Source organism: Crocodylus siamensis, chromosome 1 (genome assembly GCF_052110815.1).
Source record: "Crocodylus siamensis isolate JL-2025a chromosome 1, ASM5211081v1, whole genome shotgun sequence".
In the NCBI taxonomy this organism is placed as follows: Eukaryota; Metazoa; Chordata; order Crocodylia; family Crocodylidae; genus Crocodylus; species Crocodylus siamensis.
Window position 1 is genome coordinate 253,177,782 of NC_143395.1, and position 18,698 is coordinate 253,196,479.

General features: G+C 42.7%; 1 protein-coding gene across 4 annotated transcripts in view; it reads right to left on the reverse strand.

Moving 5' to 3' along the window:
- Positions 1 to 18,698, reverse strand: part of APP (amyloid beta precursor protein) — a 366,031-nt gene that overhangs the window by 282,617 nt on the left and 64,716 nt on the right. For all 4 annotated transcript variants that reach the window (XM_090060391.1, XM_090060383.1, XM_090060378.1 and 1 more), the window contains exon 2: positions 3,934 to 4,101. In XM_090060391.1, coding sequence (XP_089916517.1) covers positions 3,934 to 4,101 — 168 coding nt within the window. The remainder of the gene's footprint in view (positions 1 to 3,933; positions 4,102 to 18,698) is intronic.

Genomic DNA, 18,698 nt, shown 5'->3' on the forward strand with positions numbered 1-18,698 from the left:
AACGCTCCTACTAATGTAGGCAACTAGGCTGTTAGCCTTCTTTGCAAAAAGGGCACACAGTTGGCTCATATTCAGCTATCGGTCCACTGTAACCCCCCAAGTTCTTTTCTACAGAGCTTCTGGTTAGTTAGTCAGTCCCCAGCCTATACTAGTGCATGGGATTGTTCCATCCTATATGCAGGACTTTACATTTATCATTGTTGAACCTCATGAGATTTCTTTTGGTCAAATCCTCCAATTTGCCATGGTTTCTCTGAATCTGACCCCAACTTTCCAACATATACTCCTCTGCCAGCTTGGTGCCATCTGCAAACTGGCGGAGGGTACACTCATCTTCCAGGTCATGATGAACATATTGAACACATCCACTGTTCTCCCCACATCCACAGAGTCAGTCATCTCATCTTAGAAGGCAATCAGGTTGGTCAGGTACTTTTACTTCCAAAAGTAAACTCTTCTTTGACAGTGGATTTCTACCCACAGGAATTCTGTGGTACCCCTCCCCCTCCCCCCCCCACCCAAGTCAAATGTTTACTCTGCTTAACATTTCTCTTTCGTAAAGTGTCACCCCCCACTGACATGATTTACTCTACCATTCCTATATAGTTTGTGGCCAGGGATTACTGTGTCCCACTGATTTTATTCATTCCACTAGGTTTCTGAGACACCTGTCCTATCTAAATCATCACTCAATGCCAGGCATTCTAACTCACCCATCAGTTTTTTAGACTTCTGGCATTGGTATAAAAGTATTATACCTTTATACCTACAGCTAGCTGCCTGCTCTTATATGCCCTCTTTGGTTGGGAGTCAGTGTGCTTTGGCTGTTCCTCCCCATGTTTTACACAAGCCTTATCACCTCCTTTCATATCCTCTTTGGGAGTATACTGAGTATTTATGACTTTGCCTTTAGAGAAGAGATGCTTTCATCTACATGTGCCAACTTCTGTCTAGTTTTTTGAAGGCTGTTCAATCACCTTCCTGATGCTGCATCAGCCCTTTGGCACCCCTTTCATTTAAGTGGAGCCCAGACCTCCTTTCCCAACTCCAGAAAAACCTCTCCTCTTTCACCATCTCCTCAGTATCTTAAGCACTGAAACTCAGAAGCTCTGCCTGTCTCCCTAGGCTAGTGTGTGGTACTGGAAGCTTTTCAGATAATATTATCATGAGGATCCTGGACCTTAGTCTCCTCCCTAGAAGCCACAGCATAAAAGCCCTGATTGAATGATGAAATTTCATTCTCTATAATCAGCAAAACAATTTCAGGGTGTTCCCCATGCTAAAGGTTTGTCTTCTGGGTTTTGTTTTGTTTTTTATTTGAAATGTCTCACTATTTTCTACTACCCAGAGCTCCAAAATTTAGGGTTTTTTCATTTCATTATTATCTCTGCTTTACTTCTGTTATCTTTTTCAGAATTACTGTATTGGGAACTATTAGCCCACTCCAGGTTTATGTCTGTATCATCTCAAACGACTTCCGGAAGGCTTTTGACACTGTCTCTCACCCCGTTCTCATTAAGAAGCTGGGGGGCTGTGGTGTAGACACCCACACAGTCAAATGGGTCGCCAACTGGCTGGAGGGCCGCACCCAAAGGGTGGTAGTAGATGGGTCCTTCTCAACCTGGAAGGACGTGGGCAGTGGGGTTCCGCAGGGCTCGGTCCTCGGGCCCACACTGTTCAACATCTTCATCAGCGATTTGGACGAGGGGGTAAAAAGCACCCTGTTCAAATTTGCTGATGACACTAAGATGTGGGGCGACGTAGGAACATTGGAAGGATGCAACAGGCTACAATCTGACCTAGACAGGTTACAAGGGTGGGCGGACGAGAACAGGATGGGTTTCAACACAGACAAGTGCAAGGTGATGCACCTCGGGAGGAACAACCGGCACCACACCTACAGGTTGGGGAACTCCCCTCTTGTCAGCACGGAGGCGGAAAGGGATCTGGGAGTGATCATTGACTCCAAGATGAACATGGGCCGGCAGTGTGGAGAGGCAGTAAGGAAGGCCAACCGCACCTTGGCATGCATCCACAGATGCATCTCGAGCAGGTCCAAGGAGGTGATCCTCCCCCTCTATGCGGCACTGGTCAGGCCGCAGCTGGAGTACTGCGTCCAGTTCTGGGCGCCACACTTCAAGAGGGATGTCAACGGCATCGAGAGGGTCCAGAGGAGGGCCACTCGTATGATCAGGGGACAACAGGGCAGGCCCTATGAGGACAGGCTGCGGGACCTGAACCTGTTCAGCCTCCAAAAGAGAAGGCTGAGGGGGGATCTTGTGGCCTGTTATAAACTAGTCAGGGGGGATCAGCAGGCATTGGGGAAGTCACTGTTTCCCCGAGCACCGCCAGGAGTGACCAGGAATAATGGTCACAAGCTGGCAGAGGGTAGTTAGATATCAGAAGGCGCTACTTCACAGTCAGGGCGGCTAGGGTCTGGAACCAGCTTCCAAGAGAAGTGGTGCAGGCTCCTACCCTGGGGGTGTTTAAGAGGAGGTTAGATGAACGTCTAGCTGGGGTCATTTGACCCCAGTACTCTTTCCTGCCATGGCAGGGGGTCGGACTTGATGATCTGCTCAGGTCCCTTCCGACCCTACAAACTATGAAACACATTGCTGTTTTCATAACTTTTACACTTCCACACATTTTTATCCCACTGAGCCTACTAGCTACATTTGGCCTTTTTGTCATCATTTCAATGGATATAAGTACTTTTGTTTGCAAATCCCAAGCAAGGAAGTCAAAAGGAGTGCTACAAGACACCTTCAGGAAATGTGCATAGGCACAAAGTGCATGCTTTGCAGAACCAAAACATTCTTGGTATGTTGACCATGGATAAATAGTTATGCTGCCTAAACAAACCCTCTCTCAATGACTATTTGAGTTAAAAAAAAAAAAAAAAAAAGAAGTTTGTGTTGGGAGGGGAATCCTTTTTCATATGATATTAAATTTGCCAGAAAAAAAATCAAAACCCACATATGTAGTTCTGTCCTCTTAAACCTACAGCCAAAATTAAAAACAAAGCAAACCCACAAGAAAAAGATGCTGGCAGGAAATGACAATGAAGCGATAGTAGATATGGGTTCTAAGGAAAATCAGAGGTTTAAATGCTGTGCTGTTTTGGTCTTTAAAGAGAAACTTTTGCAAGGATTACACCAATTTTCAGGGAGCAGGGCAGCTAGTGTGAAATACTGTCTTTGTAGGAGGCAATGGCCCTTGTCTTAAAAAGGAAGGATAGATGAGAATGAAGAAAGAATACAAAAAGCAGTTCAAGCTTTGCTCTTTTTGTTTCATGGCATGAAATCCACATTTTCTTTTTCTACCTGTCACCCACTAGTACAAGGTTATCATGCTATCACAGCATGTGGACAACAACAAAATTAGACACACAATCTGTTCTCAAGAACTGAACAAGTAGACAATAAGTTTCTGCTCTCAAACACCGTATCATCCATGGTGACTTCATTTGTAGGGCAAGCTTTCTATTTAAAACCCTCACATAGTTCAATGTGCAGTAGAAACCAATTGCTGTGGGTTGACCTGTCTTATTTTTGCAGCATACTGCTGTGACACGAAGCATACCACAGCACATGAAACAAGCCTAGCTAGGATTTGGATATTGCATATGTGGCATGGCTTCAGCATGTTTTAATCTACAAAACACTTTATAAAACATTTAACTATCTGCACAGCCAACAGAACTGACCACAACAGAAGGAAGGACAGGGGGAAATGGGCTGCATACTCTCAAATATCCTCTTCAGCTAGTGTTTTAAGCAGTGCTGACAGGCTCTTGAGAGCCTTTTTTCAACAGGATGAAAGTGTGAGATAGTTGAGGGAAGAAAAATAAAATCTCAGTGGACTAAGCCCTCAGACAAATTCTATTTATATGCCCCAAAGAGCATTAAATAATCTGCTGAATTAGGAACTTACTTCCTGGCAATACTGCAGAATCCCTTCTTTTGTTCCAATGCAAGTCTTGGTCCCGGAGGGGTCGGATGCCCATTTTCCATTCTGAACATTCATATGCATATTGAGCTTGCCACAGAACATGGCAACTTGAGGCTCTGCCAGCAGGCCAGCATTTCCATCAGTAGGCACCTAGGAGGAAAAAAAACAAACAAAAAGATATATTACTTGTTCATTACTGAAACTCTCATCCAACAGTTTATCCATGTTGGCTAAACTAAATGATGAGATGGATTTGGGAGATCAAGAAAAAAGTCACTTCAGTAACTCACAATACAAGAGATCGGATGGGGTAAATTCTTTAGAGCAGGGACTGCCAATCACCATGGACTTCCTTATGCAAGCGTATGTGTATGCCCCTGAAACACAGTAGGTAACATTTTTACAGCAGCCAGCCAGAATGTGAAAATATTTTCATGAAAAGCATGTTTTTGTTTTTAATTGCATTTTATTTTTACTGGACTTTAAATTAATACATCTCAATACTTGTGTTCACAGCATATACTATATTCACATTTCGATTAGCATACATGATTTACAGTAGTACCTCGGTTAATGAAGTAGATGCATTCCATGACATCACTTCATTATCAGAAACTTCGACGCTAGAGGTAGAAACTACATAGGAGGCATAGGGATGCATTCCAGGATTTCAAAGGAGGGGGAGGGTACAGTAGGAAAATATCATTAAATACTCAAAGATAAGTGATAAACACACTAAGATACCCAGCTGCAAGGGCTATGGACCCAGGTCTGAGGCTCCCTGCCTCCACTCCCCCCTGCTACGGGCTCGGGTGGGGCAGCTCCCCACCACTACACGCACTCCCAGGGAGCAGAAGTGACTTGCGCCCCCCCATATCTGTACACAGGGCAGGCACAGGCTGTGTGCTCAGGCTTCTGCCCTGTTTTCCTCCTCCCCCGGGGCCTTTGCAGCTTGGCGGGCATGACCCAACGCAGCAGGAAGCAGCGGGGCTGCGCAGGGATCTCCTCACCTTTGTGAGCTCCACGCTGCCCTGGCAATGCGCCTCCTGCACGTGCTGCTACTTGAGGAACACAACCCTGCACTGCTGCTCTCACTGCAGCCCCATGCACAAGAGGCACATCACCAGGGCAGTGCAGAGCTCGCAACAGCAAGCAGCTTCTCCATGTGGCTCACCTCCAAATCATTAGTGAAGATATTAAACAACACAAAATGCAGGACAGACCCCTAGGGAATCCCTCTAAATGGGTAACTGGGAGGAGGTATTAAGCCACTTATGACAACTGGTTAGACTGTCATGCTCAACTTGTAATGTATCTACCTTACAATACTAGGGGTATACTGATAAGAGATTTTATTGGGCCAATGGCTGATTTTTAAGGCGCTGAATGGGCCAATACCAATCCTATTCTGATATGCAGCCAGGCAACTTGGAGTCTAGTGTTAGGCTGGTAAGTCTGGTGTGGGGGAAGGTCAGATTGAGGCCTCCATGGTGAGGTGGGGGAGTGGGGCTGGGGCAGGCAATGCCCAGCCATGGCAGGGTATGGGACACAGCCACAAGGGGCTTGTGGTGGGGGGGAGAAGAGGGTGGATTCTGCCTCTGCACACACCCTGGGAGGACATGGGGGTATGAACCCACAGATCTGCACACAGGGCAGGGCGGGCTGCTGTTAAGGGCTGGGGCCAGGGGAGCACCCGACTCTTCCAGGGGACTGGGCTGGGCGGCAGTGGCACTGGAAAGGGGCTACGGGGGAGGGGCAGCATCAGCTACCCCAAAATTCGCTGTAGCACCCCTCCCAGCACTGCCGCCATGTGCTCCAAGGGCAGCACAGCCCAGCCCCCAACTGGGAAGAGGCTGGTGCTGCCCCTGGCCCAGGCCTCAACCAGGAAGAGCCTGGCACAGCCCACAGCAACAGCCCACCCTGCCCAGCATGCAGATCTGGGGTCACATGCCCCTCAAGCCCTCCCGGGACACATGCAGCAGTGAGAGCTACCCTCACCTCCCTGGATGAGCTGCTTGCAGCTTCTTCCCATGCTCCTCCCCAGCTAAGCAGTACTTGCCCCTACCCTACTCCCTCCCTCACTGCAGGGGCCTCGATCTGCCCTCCCATACCCTTCCCCCACAACACACTTACCAACCTGATACTAGTCTCCAAGTCATCAGGCTACACTCTTGGCCCTGTGCATGCTGCAGCTGCACACATGCACAGGGCATTTAAATCAGCCATGTTAAATTGGCCATATCAGGCAAAAAAGGACTTTTTCCAATACTGTCAATTTTCCCTATATTGGTGCCAATCCAATATGGGAATGATGTATTGATGCACCTCTATACAATACTTTCACCTGATCCATGTTGCCTTAGCTTATTAATGAGAAAGTTGTGGGTGAGTGTAAAAAACCTTGCTGAAATCAAGGTATACACATCCACTGCTCTCCTCTAATCCATAGAGTCTGTCACCTTATTAAAAGGAAAATCTAACTGGTCAGACATGACCTACTCTTAGTGAACCTATGCTGACTGTTCCTGATCAACTATGTTCTCCTCTAGGTGCTTCACAACAGATTCCTTGAATCCAGGATTTGTCCATATATTCAGGTCATACTGACTGGTCTTCTACATCTCAACTGGTGGTTAAGATTAAAAAAGTTGTTAGGTGGCTGAGAATACACTGAAATGAAAACTGTGGCTCACATGTGCACATGTTAAAATACATCTTAACTCAGCATGCTAAAATACATCTTAACCCAGCTATACTGAAAAGTTTTAATATGAGATGACCAACTGTGTGTTAGCCAAAATGCTTTAAAATACACTAGCTATCCAGCTCTAGACAGGTCCTATATATTTGTGTGCAGAGTGGTTAATGTCATGCCCACACCTGGCAAAGGCATTGAGGAACTAGGGTACCAATGATTAATAATTGATACCAAATCTACTTCATACTGTATAACTGTGAATAAACTGCAGGTGATTGTGACCATGCAGAATCTATTGGATTGCTATATACAGTAAAAACACTCTATACAACCTGAAATATTAAACCTGAATCTGTCTTAGGTATGGCAGAACTAAAGACAGTTGGTGGTGACTTACTTAGAAATGTGGTATTAAAAACTGTTTTCCTGTAGCTAGTTATACAATGATACTTTAGATAAAAAGATGTTTATGGCAAACTTTAAATACTGGAATGGCTGCATTCTGCCATTTATATATGCACCTTTCATCTAGATCTCTTAAGAACTGCCAAGAATTCATAAGTGTTTAATAGTACTTGTTTTCAGAGACCTCACATACCCTACAAACACCCTTTTGTGTGAAACATGTACTTCTAAAAGGCTCAATATCAGTCCTCTTCACAGCTAACATCAACCTCAGGTGCAACAAAGCCATGTAACTGTAAATGAATCAGTTGTCTGAAATGAGAGAATCAGCAGGTACACTGACCACAAGGTTGTGAAGTAAAAGCAAGGTCTGGCAAGACTACAATAGAAAATATGTCCAACATGAGTCAGAGTATTTGCTTCCAGAGGGAGCAGAAATGGGTCATGCTGTGGAGCATGTACAGCAACATGGTAAAGTCTCTGTTAAAAATAATTAACCAGACACCAGAGTGAGAGCCAATATGGAGAAGGGTTCTTGATCTAAGATGGTTTGGATAGGATGATCCTACTTCAGGCAGTGGGTTGGACTACATGATGTCCCTTCCAGCCCTACTTTTCTATGAAAAACACAACAGGGACAGTACCAGAGCAAGAAGCTTAACATAACTTCACACATAACTTTCAAACATTACAACTGAAGTCTCTCTCTTCAAGTCATACTAACCCCTTTCACTACTGTGGACATTATTTTTTCATTATTATTATAATTTGCCCTCACAATCAGAGACTGACCTGTGCCCAAGGATCCTGCACAGACTACTTACAATTTTCAAAAACATACATACCCAGATGTTCTCATTTTTCTACTTTCATGTAAAAAGATGACTTCTCCATACTTTATGGTTGATATTCCTTTCTTTCCTACTCCATACCAAAACTGGTTCCTATGAAAATATGTGGATGTCATCTTTTCCTTCCCATTTCTCGGCTGCTTCAGAGAGCTCTTTGGAACCAACTTTCATTCAAAAATGAAAAGAGTTCTCCAACCTCTTGCCCGTCACATCCCTATACAAATCTCCTTTACCCTTTCAAAGCATGCTTTTATAAGTCTATCCAAATGTAAGCAGGGAAATTCTATAGGACTTATTTCAAAGGCCCTCAAAGCTTACTAAATAATATCCTAGCAGCACAAATTCCATGTCTTCTATTGCAAGTCTCTGTTTCTAGTAGAAATGTGCTACCTCCAAAGGCTTCCTGAGATGACGCAAATTTCACAGACATGAAACTGAAAACATGAGAGTATAATATTGTAGTATGGTTAGTACAAAAAATACTAACCATAAAATGTGTAACTATTACATTTCTGGCTTTGTCAAAAATATGACATGTACCTCTCCTGATGCTCATTATAAAACAACAACAACAAATTCTATGTATTAAAGAAATCTCTGAACAAAAAGTTGATTGAGAAGATTAGGAGTCTGTAAATGAAGTCCATGCATCAAGCCAAATATGCAGTGACTTTTATCTTTACTAAAATTGATGATGAAAGGAAGTTGTATCAAATCCCCAGGAAGAAAAAACTAAAATATAGCCTTTGTGTACTTGAAGGCTCAGTTTACACAGGTTCTCTCTTTACAGGAAAAGAACTACAAGATGCCCTCCTATGTTCTTTCAAACATTACAATTCATGAGCAAGATATAATTTTACTAAATCAAGTCAACCTTAGTAACAGGTAACCCAAGTTAGGTGAGAATTCCCTGACTCTCCATTGGCTAGTGAATTTTAAATGGGAATGTAACTTACTCATAAATTTTCTAACTCCAACTCCTTTCACAGAAGGTGGAAGGGAGATGAGGGGAAGAAAAAGAGGAATCCCTAGTATAGCTGCTCAGGTCTTCAGTTTCATTCTAATAAAAAGACCATGTTGAGCTAACTTCTCTAAGATACCGTAAACAGAAGACAAGCAGTTTGTATGTTTTTTACTTTAAAGAACTTAATTCCCTCCTTCCCCTCACCTCCCCCGCCACTAAGTCATCTCAGATGTTAATCATTTTTCTATTAATTAATGGCACGCCTCACTACTTCTCTTAAATGACAAGTGCATTAATATTTAGCTTGTCTGGTACTATATTTTTACCAGCATTTATGCCCATCCAGATTATGGATGTTTTATAATTGCTATAAATATAAAGTAATTCAGTTCTTCATTTGTACATAAAACCGGAAAAAAGAAGTCTTCATTTGTATCATGGCAGTTATACGTTTTGCAATTCAAACAAAAAATGTTTTTCCTTGAGTTTTTTAATCTATTTTTCTACCTAGAGAATTAAAAATGATCTGAACATGTCAATTAAATGTACAGTAACCTGTTTAAGAATATGAATGCTTGCTGGTACTGACGTCTCTCTTGTAGGCAGCAAACCACAGGCCAAAAGGTCTTAAAAGCAAGACTAAAGACTAGCAGGCTTGTAGGACAATTGTGAAGTTACCCAACACACGTAGTGGAGAGCTAGTCCTTATGGCCCATTTCAACAACCCCTGGCAGTGCTCTGCAACTGGCATCCCCGAAACTTAAACAGTTCCAATAACATTACTCTGAATAACACCATCTTCAAAGAGATGTAGAGCAGAAGCTGACCACAGCCTCTGAAGGAGTGACAAAAGCAGAAACCAGGAGATTCCACTATGAATTAGCTTAAGCAGTAGTTTTAATTTTTAAATTAATGGGATTTGGCAAATGGCTTATGCCATTTGACAATTTAAACAGCTGCCCTCCTTATCCAAGGACATTTTAAGAGGCTTCTACCCTAATACTGAGCTAAATTAAAACCAAAATGTATTAACTGTAGATTGCACTCTGCAAACCTATCTTTACAGTGTAAGCCAGTGTTTCCAAAGGACATGACTTGTCTAAAGGCGTAACTGGAGAGAAAAGAAGAAAAGATAAATCTTTCAGTTACTTCAGTCTTAGCATTCATTTTTTTAAAAGCCATTCTTTAGCTTTCTTTACTCATAGCATTCATTTAAAACGCTATTTTTTTAGCTCAGTCATTCTCAAACTAGGAGGTCACAACTTCAAGTGGTATCCAGAGACCCACAAACCTCCTAAGCTTCCCTGAGTGAGCTACTGACAGGAGTGGGGGTATATTGCATTTCAGCTGCTCTGTGTAATTGTCCCTGTGTTCATAATTGCCACACAGCAAGTTAAAAGTTAAACTAGAACAACTTGGTCCTGTTCCATTCAAGAATGAATTGCCCTGAGTTAGTTCTCAATGGGCGTGTCTACCTAAGATGCTTTGATTCACTGCACAGTAAAGGTGTGTCACCATCTACACATATACGGTATCTACTGTGTGGCTGGCTATTACCTGTAGATACCAGTAGTAGATTAACTGTGTAGTTGATACTGCACAGCAGCTCACATGTAGACAGCTGACCAGGAACAAATCATTCCTGGTCAGCCAAAGCAGCAAGGGGCAGGGGAACTGTTTCCTCCCCCAAACAGCTGTTTTCGAGCCCTGAGCCCCAATCAGCAAGAGTATGGGACTGAGAAACAGCTGCTCGGAGAGGACAGATTCCCATCCCCACACCTTGATTTGCTGAAAGGCAGCTGCCCTGGAGATGGGACTGCTCCCTCCAGTCCCAGTAGCCCAGGTCTGACCCAACCCCCTCAGTTGCTGTAGTGGGGTGCAAAACAAGGCTGGTGTAGCTCTGAACTGAACTGCTTCTGGCAGGCACATGTGCAGATGCACCCCCAGAGAAAGCTTACTGTGCATTATATAGCATGTGTAGATGTGCCTGCTGTGGAATAAGAGCAGGAAGCAGCAAGCAAGCTGAGGCACAGGTAAGCCTTTCCCTGCAGCTGTATGTGAATGTGAGAACAGTTAATGGGAAAAACCATGAAGTTGTAAGTATGGAAGTGTGATTGTGACAGAGAAAGCTGAGGAGGCACTGCCTGGACTTGCTAAGGAGGCCATCAAAATGATAAGCAAGCATAAACAATGTCTGCTTAGATTTGCAGATGCAACTAAAAGCTCTAGGATGCAGAACTCTCTATTACTGTCAAGGGGTGCTTCACTGCCCAATGCAAGTGCATAAAAGAGTGCTAAGTACAACTCCCAGGGTTTCCTGAAAGGTGAGCAATGAAGGTCTAACCAAGGAAGAGAGGGATATATGAATTAAGATATGTAGGCCTCTACCATGAGATGTCAACCTGCTTTTTTGAAGACTGAAGTGGTTTCACTTTCCCTGAAGGGGGTCCAGCTTCTGAAACTTTGGAAAAGGTTTTTCAGAGGTCCACAGGCTGACAAGCAAAACATCTGTTCTTTTAATTATTGGAGACTATCTGGAGTAACATCTGTTTCTGGATAACCGTAAGAGAAATTTTCTAATTCTGTCAAGTTTTATTTTTATGAAATTAGTTTTCAGTAGAAATACTAACTTTATTAATAATATTTCTCTCATCTTATTTACAAACTGTCATCATTACAACTGTTATGTTCTAACATATATCCAGTTTACTTCTCTTTGTAAAATCATTTCCATTTGCTTAGAATCAATAGCAACCCCTTGATTGCCACAAGCCACAACTGTATTCTGTTCAGAACATCCAAAATACTAAGAACCACAATGGATTACAAGTGCATACACCAAGCTCTGTAAAAAGCTGCCAGTTTAATTTTGGACAGATATTGGCAAAACAGTTTATAAAAACCAGGGGAAACAGTTTCACGCTTCCTAAGGCTCACTTTGCATTTATGCTTTACCCAAAATAGTAATTTGAAGCAAACCAATCAAAGAAGTCAGCCAAGTGAAGAAATTCGCAACAATTAGTTACATGCTACATTTTGTATTTATATTTCAGAAGAAAATTTTAACTCAAGAAACTGAAGGAAAGAGCAAGTATTTCCCAGTTTAAACAATTTGTTCCATGAATAGTCATTTCACACAAATATTAAGCAGCAGTTATAAAGCAAAACAACGCCTTTCAATGGAAAGTCTTTTCTTCCTTGGGAAGAGAAATAAACCTCAGATATTCTCTTCATTAAGAGCTGGGCAGCATGTTTCTCTTGCTCCATTTCTAATTTTGCTCAAGTCTAACTTCGTTTGCTTTTTTCTTCCCTAATTACTCAAGTTGATTAATTGCATTTTAATGGCATCTGACACAGTATCATTGCAATTATTTTGTAATTAAAATCACAAGTGTAACCCAGGATTTGCACATTTCTTTAACAAGCTATGATCTATCTGCTTTTTAGAGCAATAGTACCTCTGCCTCATTTAGAATTATGAACTTCAAGGAACTCATATTTATAAAAATCTTGCTAGGGAATGAAACCAGTCCATGATTTGAGGGAGAGTGGCCCAAGTCAGGGCTTACTTACGGCAAGTGGTCAGCCAGGAAAGAACTTGTGAAGAGGTCTTGTTTACAAGTATATAGGAAAGAGGCACAAATACAAGGGCATTTTGAGATTATGGAACAGAAACCTAGTTTTTAGGGCTGGTAGACATGTAATCTCCCTAACCTGCCACTGAGTCTCACAATACAGATACCACCTGCCATTAAGGGATGGATAAACAAGTGAGGACGGAACTACCAATTTGCAAAGCAATAGGAGTTCATAAACCCCTGCCATGGAAAAAGAAATGCTAATTAGAGCCTGGACAGGCTAACAGGTGATTTGTAAAACCACTAAAAACACACTTGCTAAGAGAACTGAGCCTGATATGAAACTTGGCAGTAGGTTGTCATTGCTTGGACCCTAGGGCTAGGGACAAACATTATACATAAACCTGTTCGAGAGATCAGAAACTGGTTTAAACCTGTAACAGAACAGATGTTCAGTGCACATAAACCAGTTTGAAAATAGCTGAAACTGGTTTGGGATAAACCTGATCGAATGTAGTTTCAGACTTAACCAATCTAGCTCAAACCAGTTTATACGTCTGTCCCAGACCCCTTGCTGGTTTAAGATAAACCAGACACCACTGGCATCTCAGCAGGCTTGCTGGGCTGGGCGGGGCTTTCTCCTCTACAGCAGGGAGGGCCCCTCCTCTCTGCTCCCTGGACACAGCTCCTCTGGCACAGACTGCAGACAGCACAGTCTGCTGGCTTCCCCATGCCTCTGGCCCTGTCCCCTCTCACCACTTACTGCTTAAGCAGGGATCCCCTCCTCTCCTCTTCCCACAGCACAGACCATAGCCAGCATGTGGTATGCTAGCTAGTGCTGTATAAGGCTGTGGCAGAGACTGCAGACAAAGCAGCATCTGCTGGCTTCCCTCTGCCCTACCCCGCTTCGCTGCTCAAGCAGCAATCTACCACAGCATGGACCCTATGTGTGTAGTATGCTAGCTAATGCTGAGAGGTGTCCATATGTCTCTCCAATGTCATTCAGGCAGACAGAACAGGGCTTCTGGAGCTAACCAACAGGTCACCCTGGTAAGCTGTTTGAAGTAACAGGAGAACAGTTTGAAGTAATAGGAGAGAGGCTATTGTTTTGTTAATTGGGTGATAAAGACTCTTATCAGCTCTGGGCTACCTTGCTCACCTGTCAGTTTGCTGCAGATAAGCAGGGAGAAGATTGAAAAGCTCCCTATCTTCAACAGATGCATGCACTGCACACCCTCCTCCCCTGCTTGCCTCAGAGTGCTACAAAGGGTCTAGTCGACTCTCCCACCCCTTGAGCAACTAGTGGGGGAAAGCCTGGGCTGGTGCAGGCAGACCTTCCCAATGAGAGGGTCCTGCCAGGGCCTGGCCATACCCCCCTCAGCTCAAACCTGTGCAATGGAAGGGAGGGCTGCTCTAGTGCCTCCCAGCTTCTAGCCTGAACCACTGCAGGCATGTGTCTGAATCTCCTCAGCCTGGAGACAATATTTGTCCACTTTCCAACTCGTTCAGCCTAGCCAGGTTAGACTAACCTGCAAAGGTTGAATCAATTCAGGCTCAGGCTTTTTGAATTTCTGTCCCTAGCCCAAAGGACTCTGGGGCTTCAATAGAAGGTTAGGTTACTTTTGGGGCATAAAGTACTAGATGCAACTACTCAAGTAACTGAGGGAGTAACTGAGGGTGTTATTACATGTTACCTTTCCCATGTGTTAAGGGCTTTTAAGATGGGAGTGTCCACACATTAAGATTGAAAAATTCAACCTAAGCAGGCTCTGAATGCTCAGGGATAATACTCTTTGGGTGAGGATTATCCCTAGCTCATTTTAGGCAACTTGTGTTCCAGTGTCTTTAAACTGCAGCATAGAGCCAATAAAAGTTGGGAACAGTACTCCAGAATCCCAGTATGCACTTTCTTCACTCCCCCTGCCCCCTCCATAAATAGTTTCTCCTGAGAAGTGGACAGCTGAAAAGAGCTAAAAACTGGGGAAGTCAAAAAGGTAAGAATTTCCCCCCTTTCCCCTCTGCCCTCAGAGGGGCATCCCCTGCCCTCTTCTCCCATTCCGGGCTCACCTACATCTCCCGAGGATCTCTTCCCTGGCTCCCCACCTCACCTGCAGATACTGTCCTAACAGTGAGGGAAGGTCCTGCCCTGCTCCAAGAGCTGGATCAGTTCAGAGTGTGGCAGGATGTCCCTCCCTGCCTGCTCCCTCCAGGTGTTTCCTGCCAGCCAGGGAGCAAGCAGGGGGGAAACACGCCTGCCTGCCACTATCTGGGCTGACCCCAAGCCCTGTGCAGCCCCAGGAGCAGGACAGGACCTTCCCACATCTCTGAGACAGTGCCGGCAGCCACACATAAGAGGGGGTATTAACTCTTACTGTGAACTTGGTGAGACAATATTCTAAATGTAATGCCACTTCAGTTTAGCACAGCATGATCCTAACAACCTGAGATAATGCATGAAAGGAAACAGAGGCAAAGGCAGGGTCTGTTGAGAAGTTCAGTAAGGCCTTGACATAAAGACACTCTTCTTCTGAAACTGCATTCTTTGTTACTAAAAAAATTAACTACAACACAGGAAATAGTAATAATAATAATAATAATAATATACCCCAAACATTTTTATCCTTTACTGCTGCTGTGAAGTAGACCAACTGCATTCTTTAAGTAAATCCAGTATTTCTAATATCAGATCTTCTGATTTCCTTCTAGAGCTTCTCAGCACAGTCTTCAGAAGACTCGAATTTGATTTAGAAGGTAGGAGACTAATGCCCCAACAGCAGCTGACCTTGGAACAAGCTGAGTAGGAAGAGGATGTCAATTCTTAGACTGTCAGTCATGTATATTAGTGGCCGCTGAATCAAGCTATTTGCTGTACTATATTCTTGTGATATTTCTATTTGCTATTTAAAACGTATAAAATTAATTTACAAAAGAAAAACTGAATGTAATAAAGCCACCTTTTATATGCATGTTCCAGAATGGGCATTCAATTATAATTCTATTTATTAGTAGTGCAGACAACTGAGGGAGAGGGAGAGGGAGGGAAACATTATTCCTTTATGCTTCTATGCATTTATTTTGACAGCATATTTTCTCCCTTTAAGTATACACAAACTGCAAACCATACTTGATACAATATCAAATGAAAACTTACCACCACAGATCTCACATCCTGCTGATGCCCTACAGCGGAAATCCAGGAACCTCTGAAACCTTAAAATTAAACACTCCCCTTCTGTAGTAGACTAAAAGGAATCCCACATTAACAATTAAAGCTAAGGGATAATATTAGCCCTTTGTACCTCAAATAAAATACAGACTCATTAGTAAAAACTGAATGACAAAAAATACTGTGAACTGTATTTCGTTTATACAGTTGTTTAGTATAAGATAATGCCAATAAGGGAAAACTGCTAACGTATGGCAAGCTTAATATGAGTTTACTCTGTTTAACAGGGCCAGTTAAGACTCCAGCATTCTGGTTGCTATCTATGACCCCTGAAACAGTCAGCATCTACGGAATCCTATTACATCAACTATACTGAATCTTTCCTAATTGATAAAACTGACTGCATGCAAATATCTTGCCTTGCATTTTTGTTCAGATGATTTATTCAGCATAGCAGCTACTGCCAGAAGAATAAAAAATGTAATCTTATGGCATTACTCCTCAGCACCTCATCTATCCTTTTATTTAGAAGAGGTCCACGAGTCAGCAACTTTGACACATTAACTTAAATGTCTTGTGGATTTTTTTGCATTTTCACAGACCTGGATTTTGCATATTGGCTTAAGCTTTTATTCCACCCAGGAGAGTACACAAACACCAACAGACTCTCCCCTTGCCTGAAGAAGGGTGCCTGTGCCTAAAAGCTTGTAAAGAACAAGTTTTCCAACTATTTATTTAGTCTTATAAAAGATATCACATTTACCCAAAGAACCCTGTCTGCCTTGTGGTTTTAGATCAATTTAGTTCTTTCCTACTAAGACAGCTGAGCCATATACTTACTTTCCCCTGCAGGCTTCAGTTATGTACAATGATATAAGCTCAAAATTTCCAGTTGCCTTAAAAAGCTGTGCATCTAGTCTATGGTATCAAGCAAATCCTTTTTCCAGACACCACAAGTAAAAGGAGCATTTTCACTGACTCTGGGATAGAAAAGCATGTCTACAAAGTGCATGCCACCCCTCAGCAGAAATTTCTGCTAAATAAGGCCACTGATACAACTCAGCTCAAGATGACCAGGGATGAGGAACGAAGAAAAAACAAACCATACATATTACCAACTAAAGCAGGCAGAGGAAGACCCCCACCCCCCGCAACAAACCATACACACGCATGTTACCCACTAAAGTAGACGGGCAGCTATCTCAATGAGGCAAAATTGCATCAGTGATTTTACCAAAGTTTAGTGCTAAAAACCTATTTAGTGGTGGTTTCTAGGAACCAAAACATAAGAAAGCTCTGTTGTCAGAGAATAAATCTGACCCAAGGACTATTTAAATCACTCAGAAAACAACCTTTTCAACTGAAGATCTTCAGAAGATGACTGTATGTGCACTTTGCTGGGGTCATTTGACCCCAGCAATCTTTTCTGTCCCGTCTATGGGCAGGGGGGCTGGACCTAACGATCTTGTGAAGGTTCCTTCCAGCCCCTAACTTATAGGAATCTATGAATGAAACTTCTCAACAGCTCCTGCTCTCCACAATGTAGAACAATAAGACTCCCATTGTGGGAGAGAAGGGATGGGTGGGAATAGTTGAAAGAAAACTAATTATTGTTTCAGCTCAATGGGACAGTATGTGGAAATGCAAGCCAAATATAGCTTTTTTAGAAGCTATTTAGAGAAAATTACCGTGAAATATTTTATCAACACTATCTTACTCTGGTAAGATTTATTGTATATAAAAATCATAGTAAATTAGGATTGGAAAAGTCATCTTATGTCTAACCCCCTACTCAAAGCAATTCCCAAACAAATCCTTCCAGCCAGGGCTTTGTTGAGCCAGGCTGTAAAAACCTCCAAGGATGAAGATTCCAACACATCTCTAGGTAACCTGTTCCAGGGGTTCACCAACCTCCTAGTGAGAAAGTTTTTCTTCATATGCAACCTAAACTTCCCTTGCTGCAACTTATGACCATTGCTCTTTGTTCTGTCATCTGCCACCACTGAGCACAGCGTAGCTCCATCCTCTTTGGAACCCTCCCTCAGGTAGTTAAAGGCTGCTATCAAAAGTTAAAGGTGGTTACACACACACACACACACACACACACACACACACGTGTGTGCGCATGCGCGGGTGCTTGATGTTGGATAAAGGAGTCCTGCTTGTAGAACAACGGAGTGCTTTCTGCAAGTCTGATGGGGGTATAATAGTGTTTGGTAAACAAGTAATAGACATTTTTGGGCTCAACTTAGGTTACCCACAGAACCCATCATGATTTTATTAGTCCAAGGGAGATTATAGATTTGAGGAATGTCCTGCTGACAAGACAATTACTGCAAACAGCCAACTCCAAGATAGCTCAATTTTGGTCAAGGACAGATACTGCCAACATTACTGTCATGGAAAAATAAAATATGGAAAGTCTTTCCAACAGAAAAAGTAGATACTTCATTTTTATAAAATATAGCTAAAATTCTTGGAATTCAAATAAAACCCCACACACATAATGTAAGCAAATACAAAACAGGCCCTTTAATATGTGACGCACAAAAATAGTGTATGAAGCTCAAAACCCGCCCCCGCAAAAAACCACAAGATTCTTATGAACGAAATACAGAAAAATAACTCTTCAGACGCTTCTAAATTTTGCACTCAGTGAATCAGATGGTTTGAAAACTGGAAGATGAGAGATGGCACTATACATGATTTTATATGGAGTTTACACAGCATCTAGAACAAAGGAAACTCTAAACCTACTACATCATCTACATGCTTCTACTAATGTAAAAGCAAATGATCAGTAACAATCATTTCTTTCTTAACCTGGTTCATGAGATTTTGACCCTTCAAAGAAAGCAAAGAATGTCTGTGAGAAGAATTTTTTGTATCAGTCGACTTTTCATTGTACTGTATGATTTATCTAGTTCAGTCTCATTAATGGAAAACCAGTATCCTGCCAACAAGCATTTCTGCATTGAATGTCATTACGTAAATCAACTCTAGAGCACTGCATCTTTACCAATCAGCAGTTTCTGAATAGTAATATTGGGCAACTCAAAATAAAGCTAGTCTCCCTCTCTCTCTC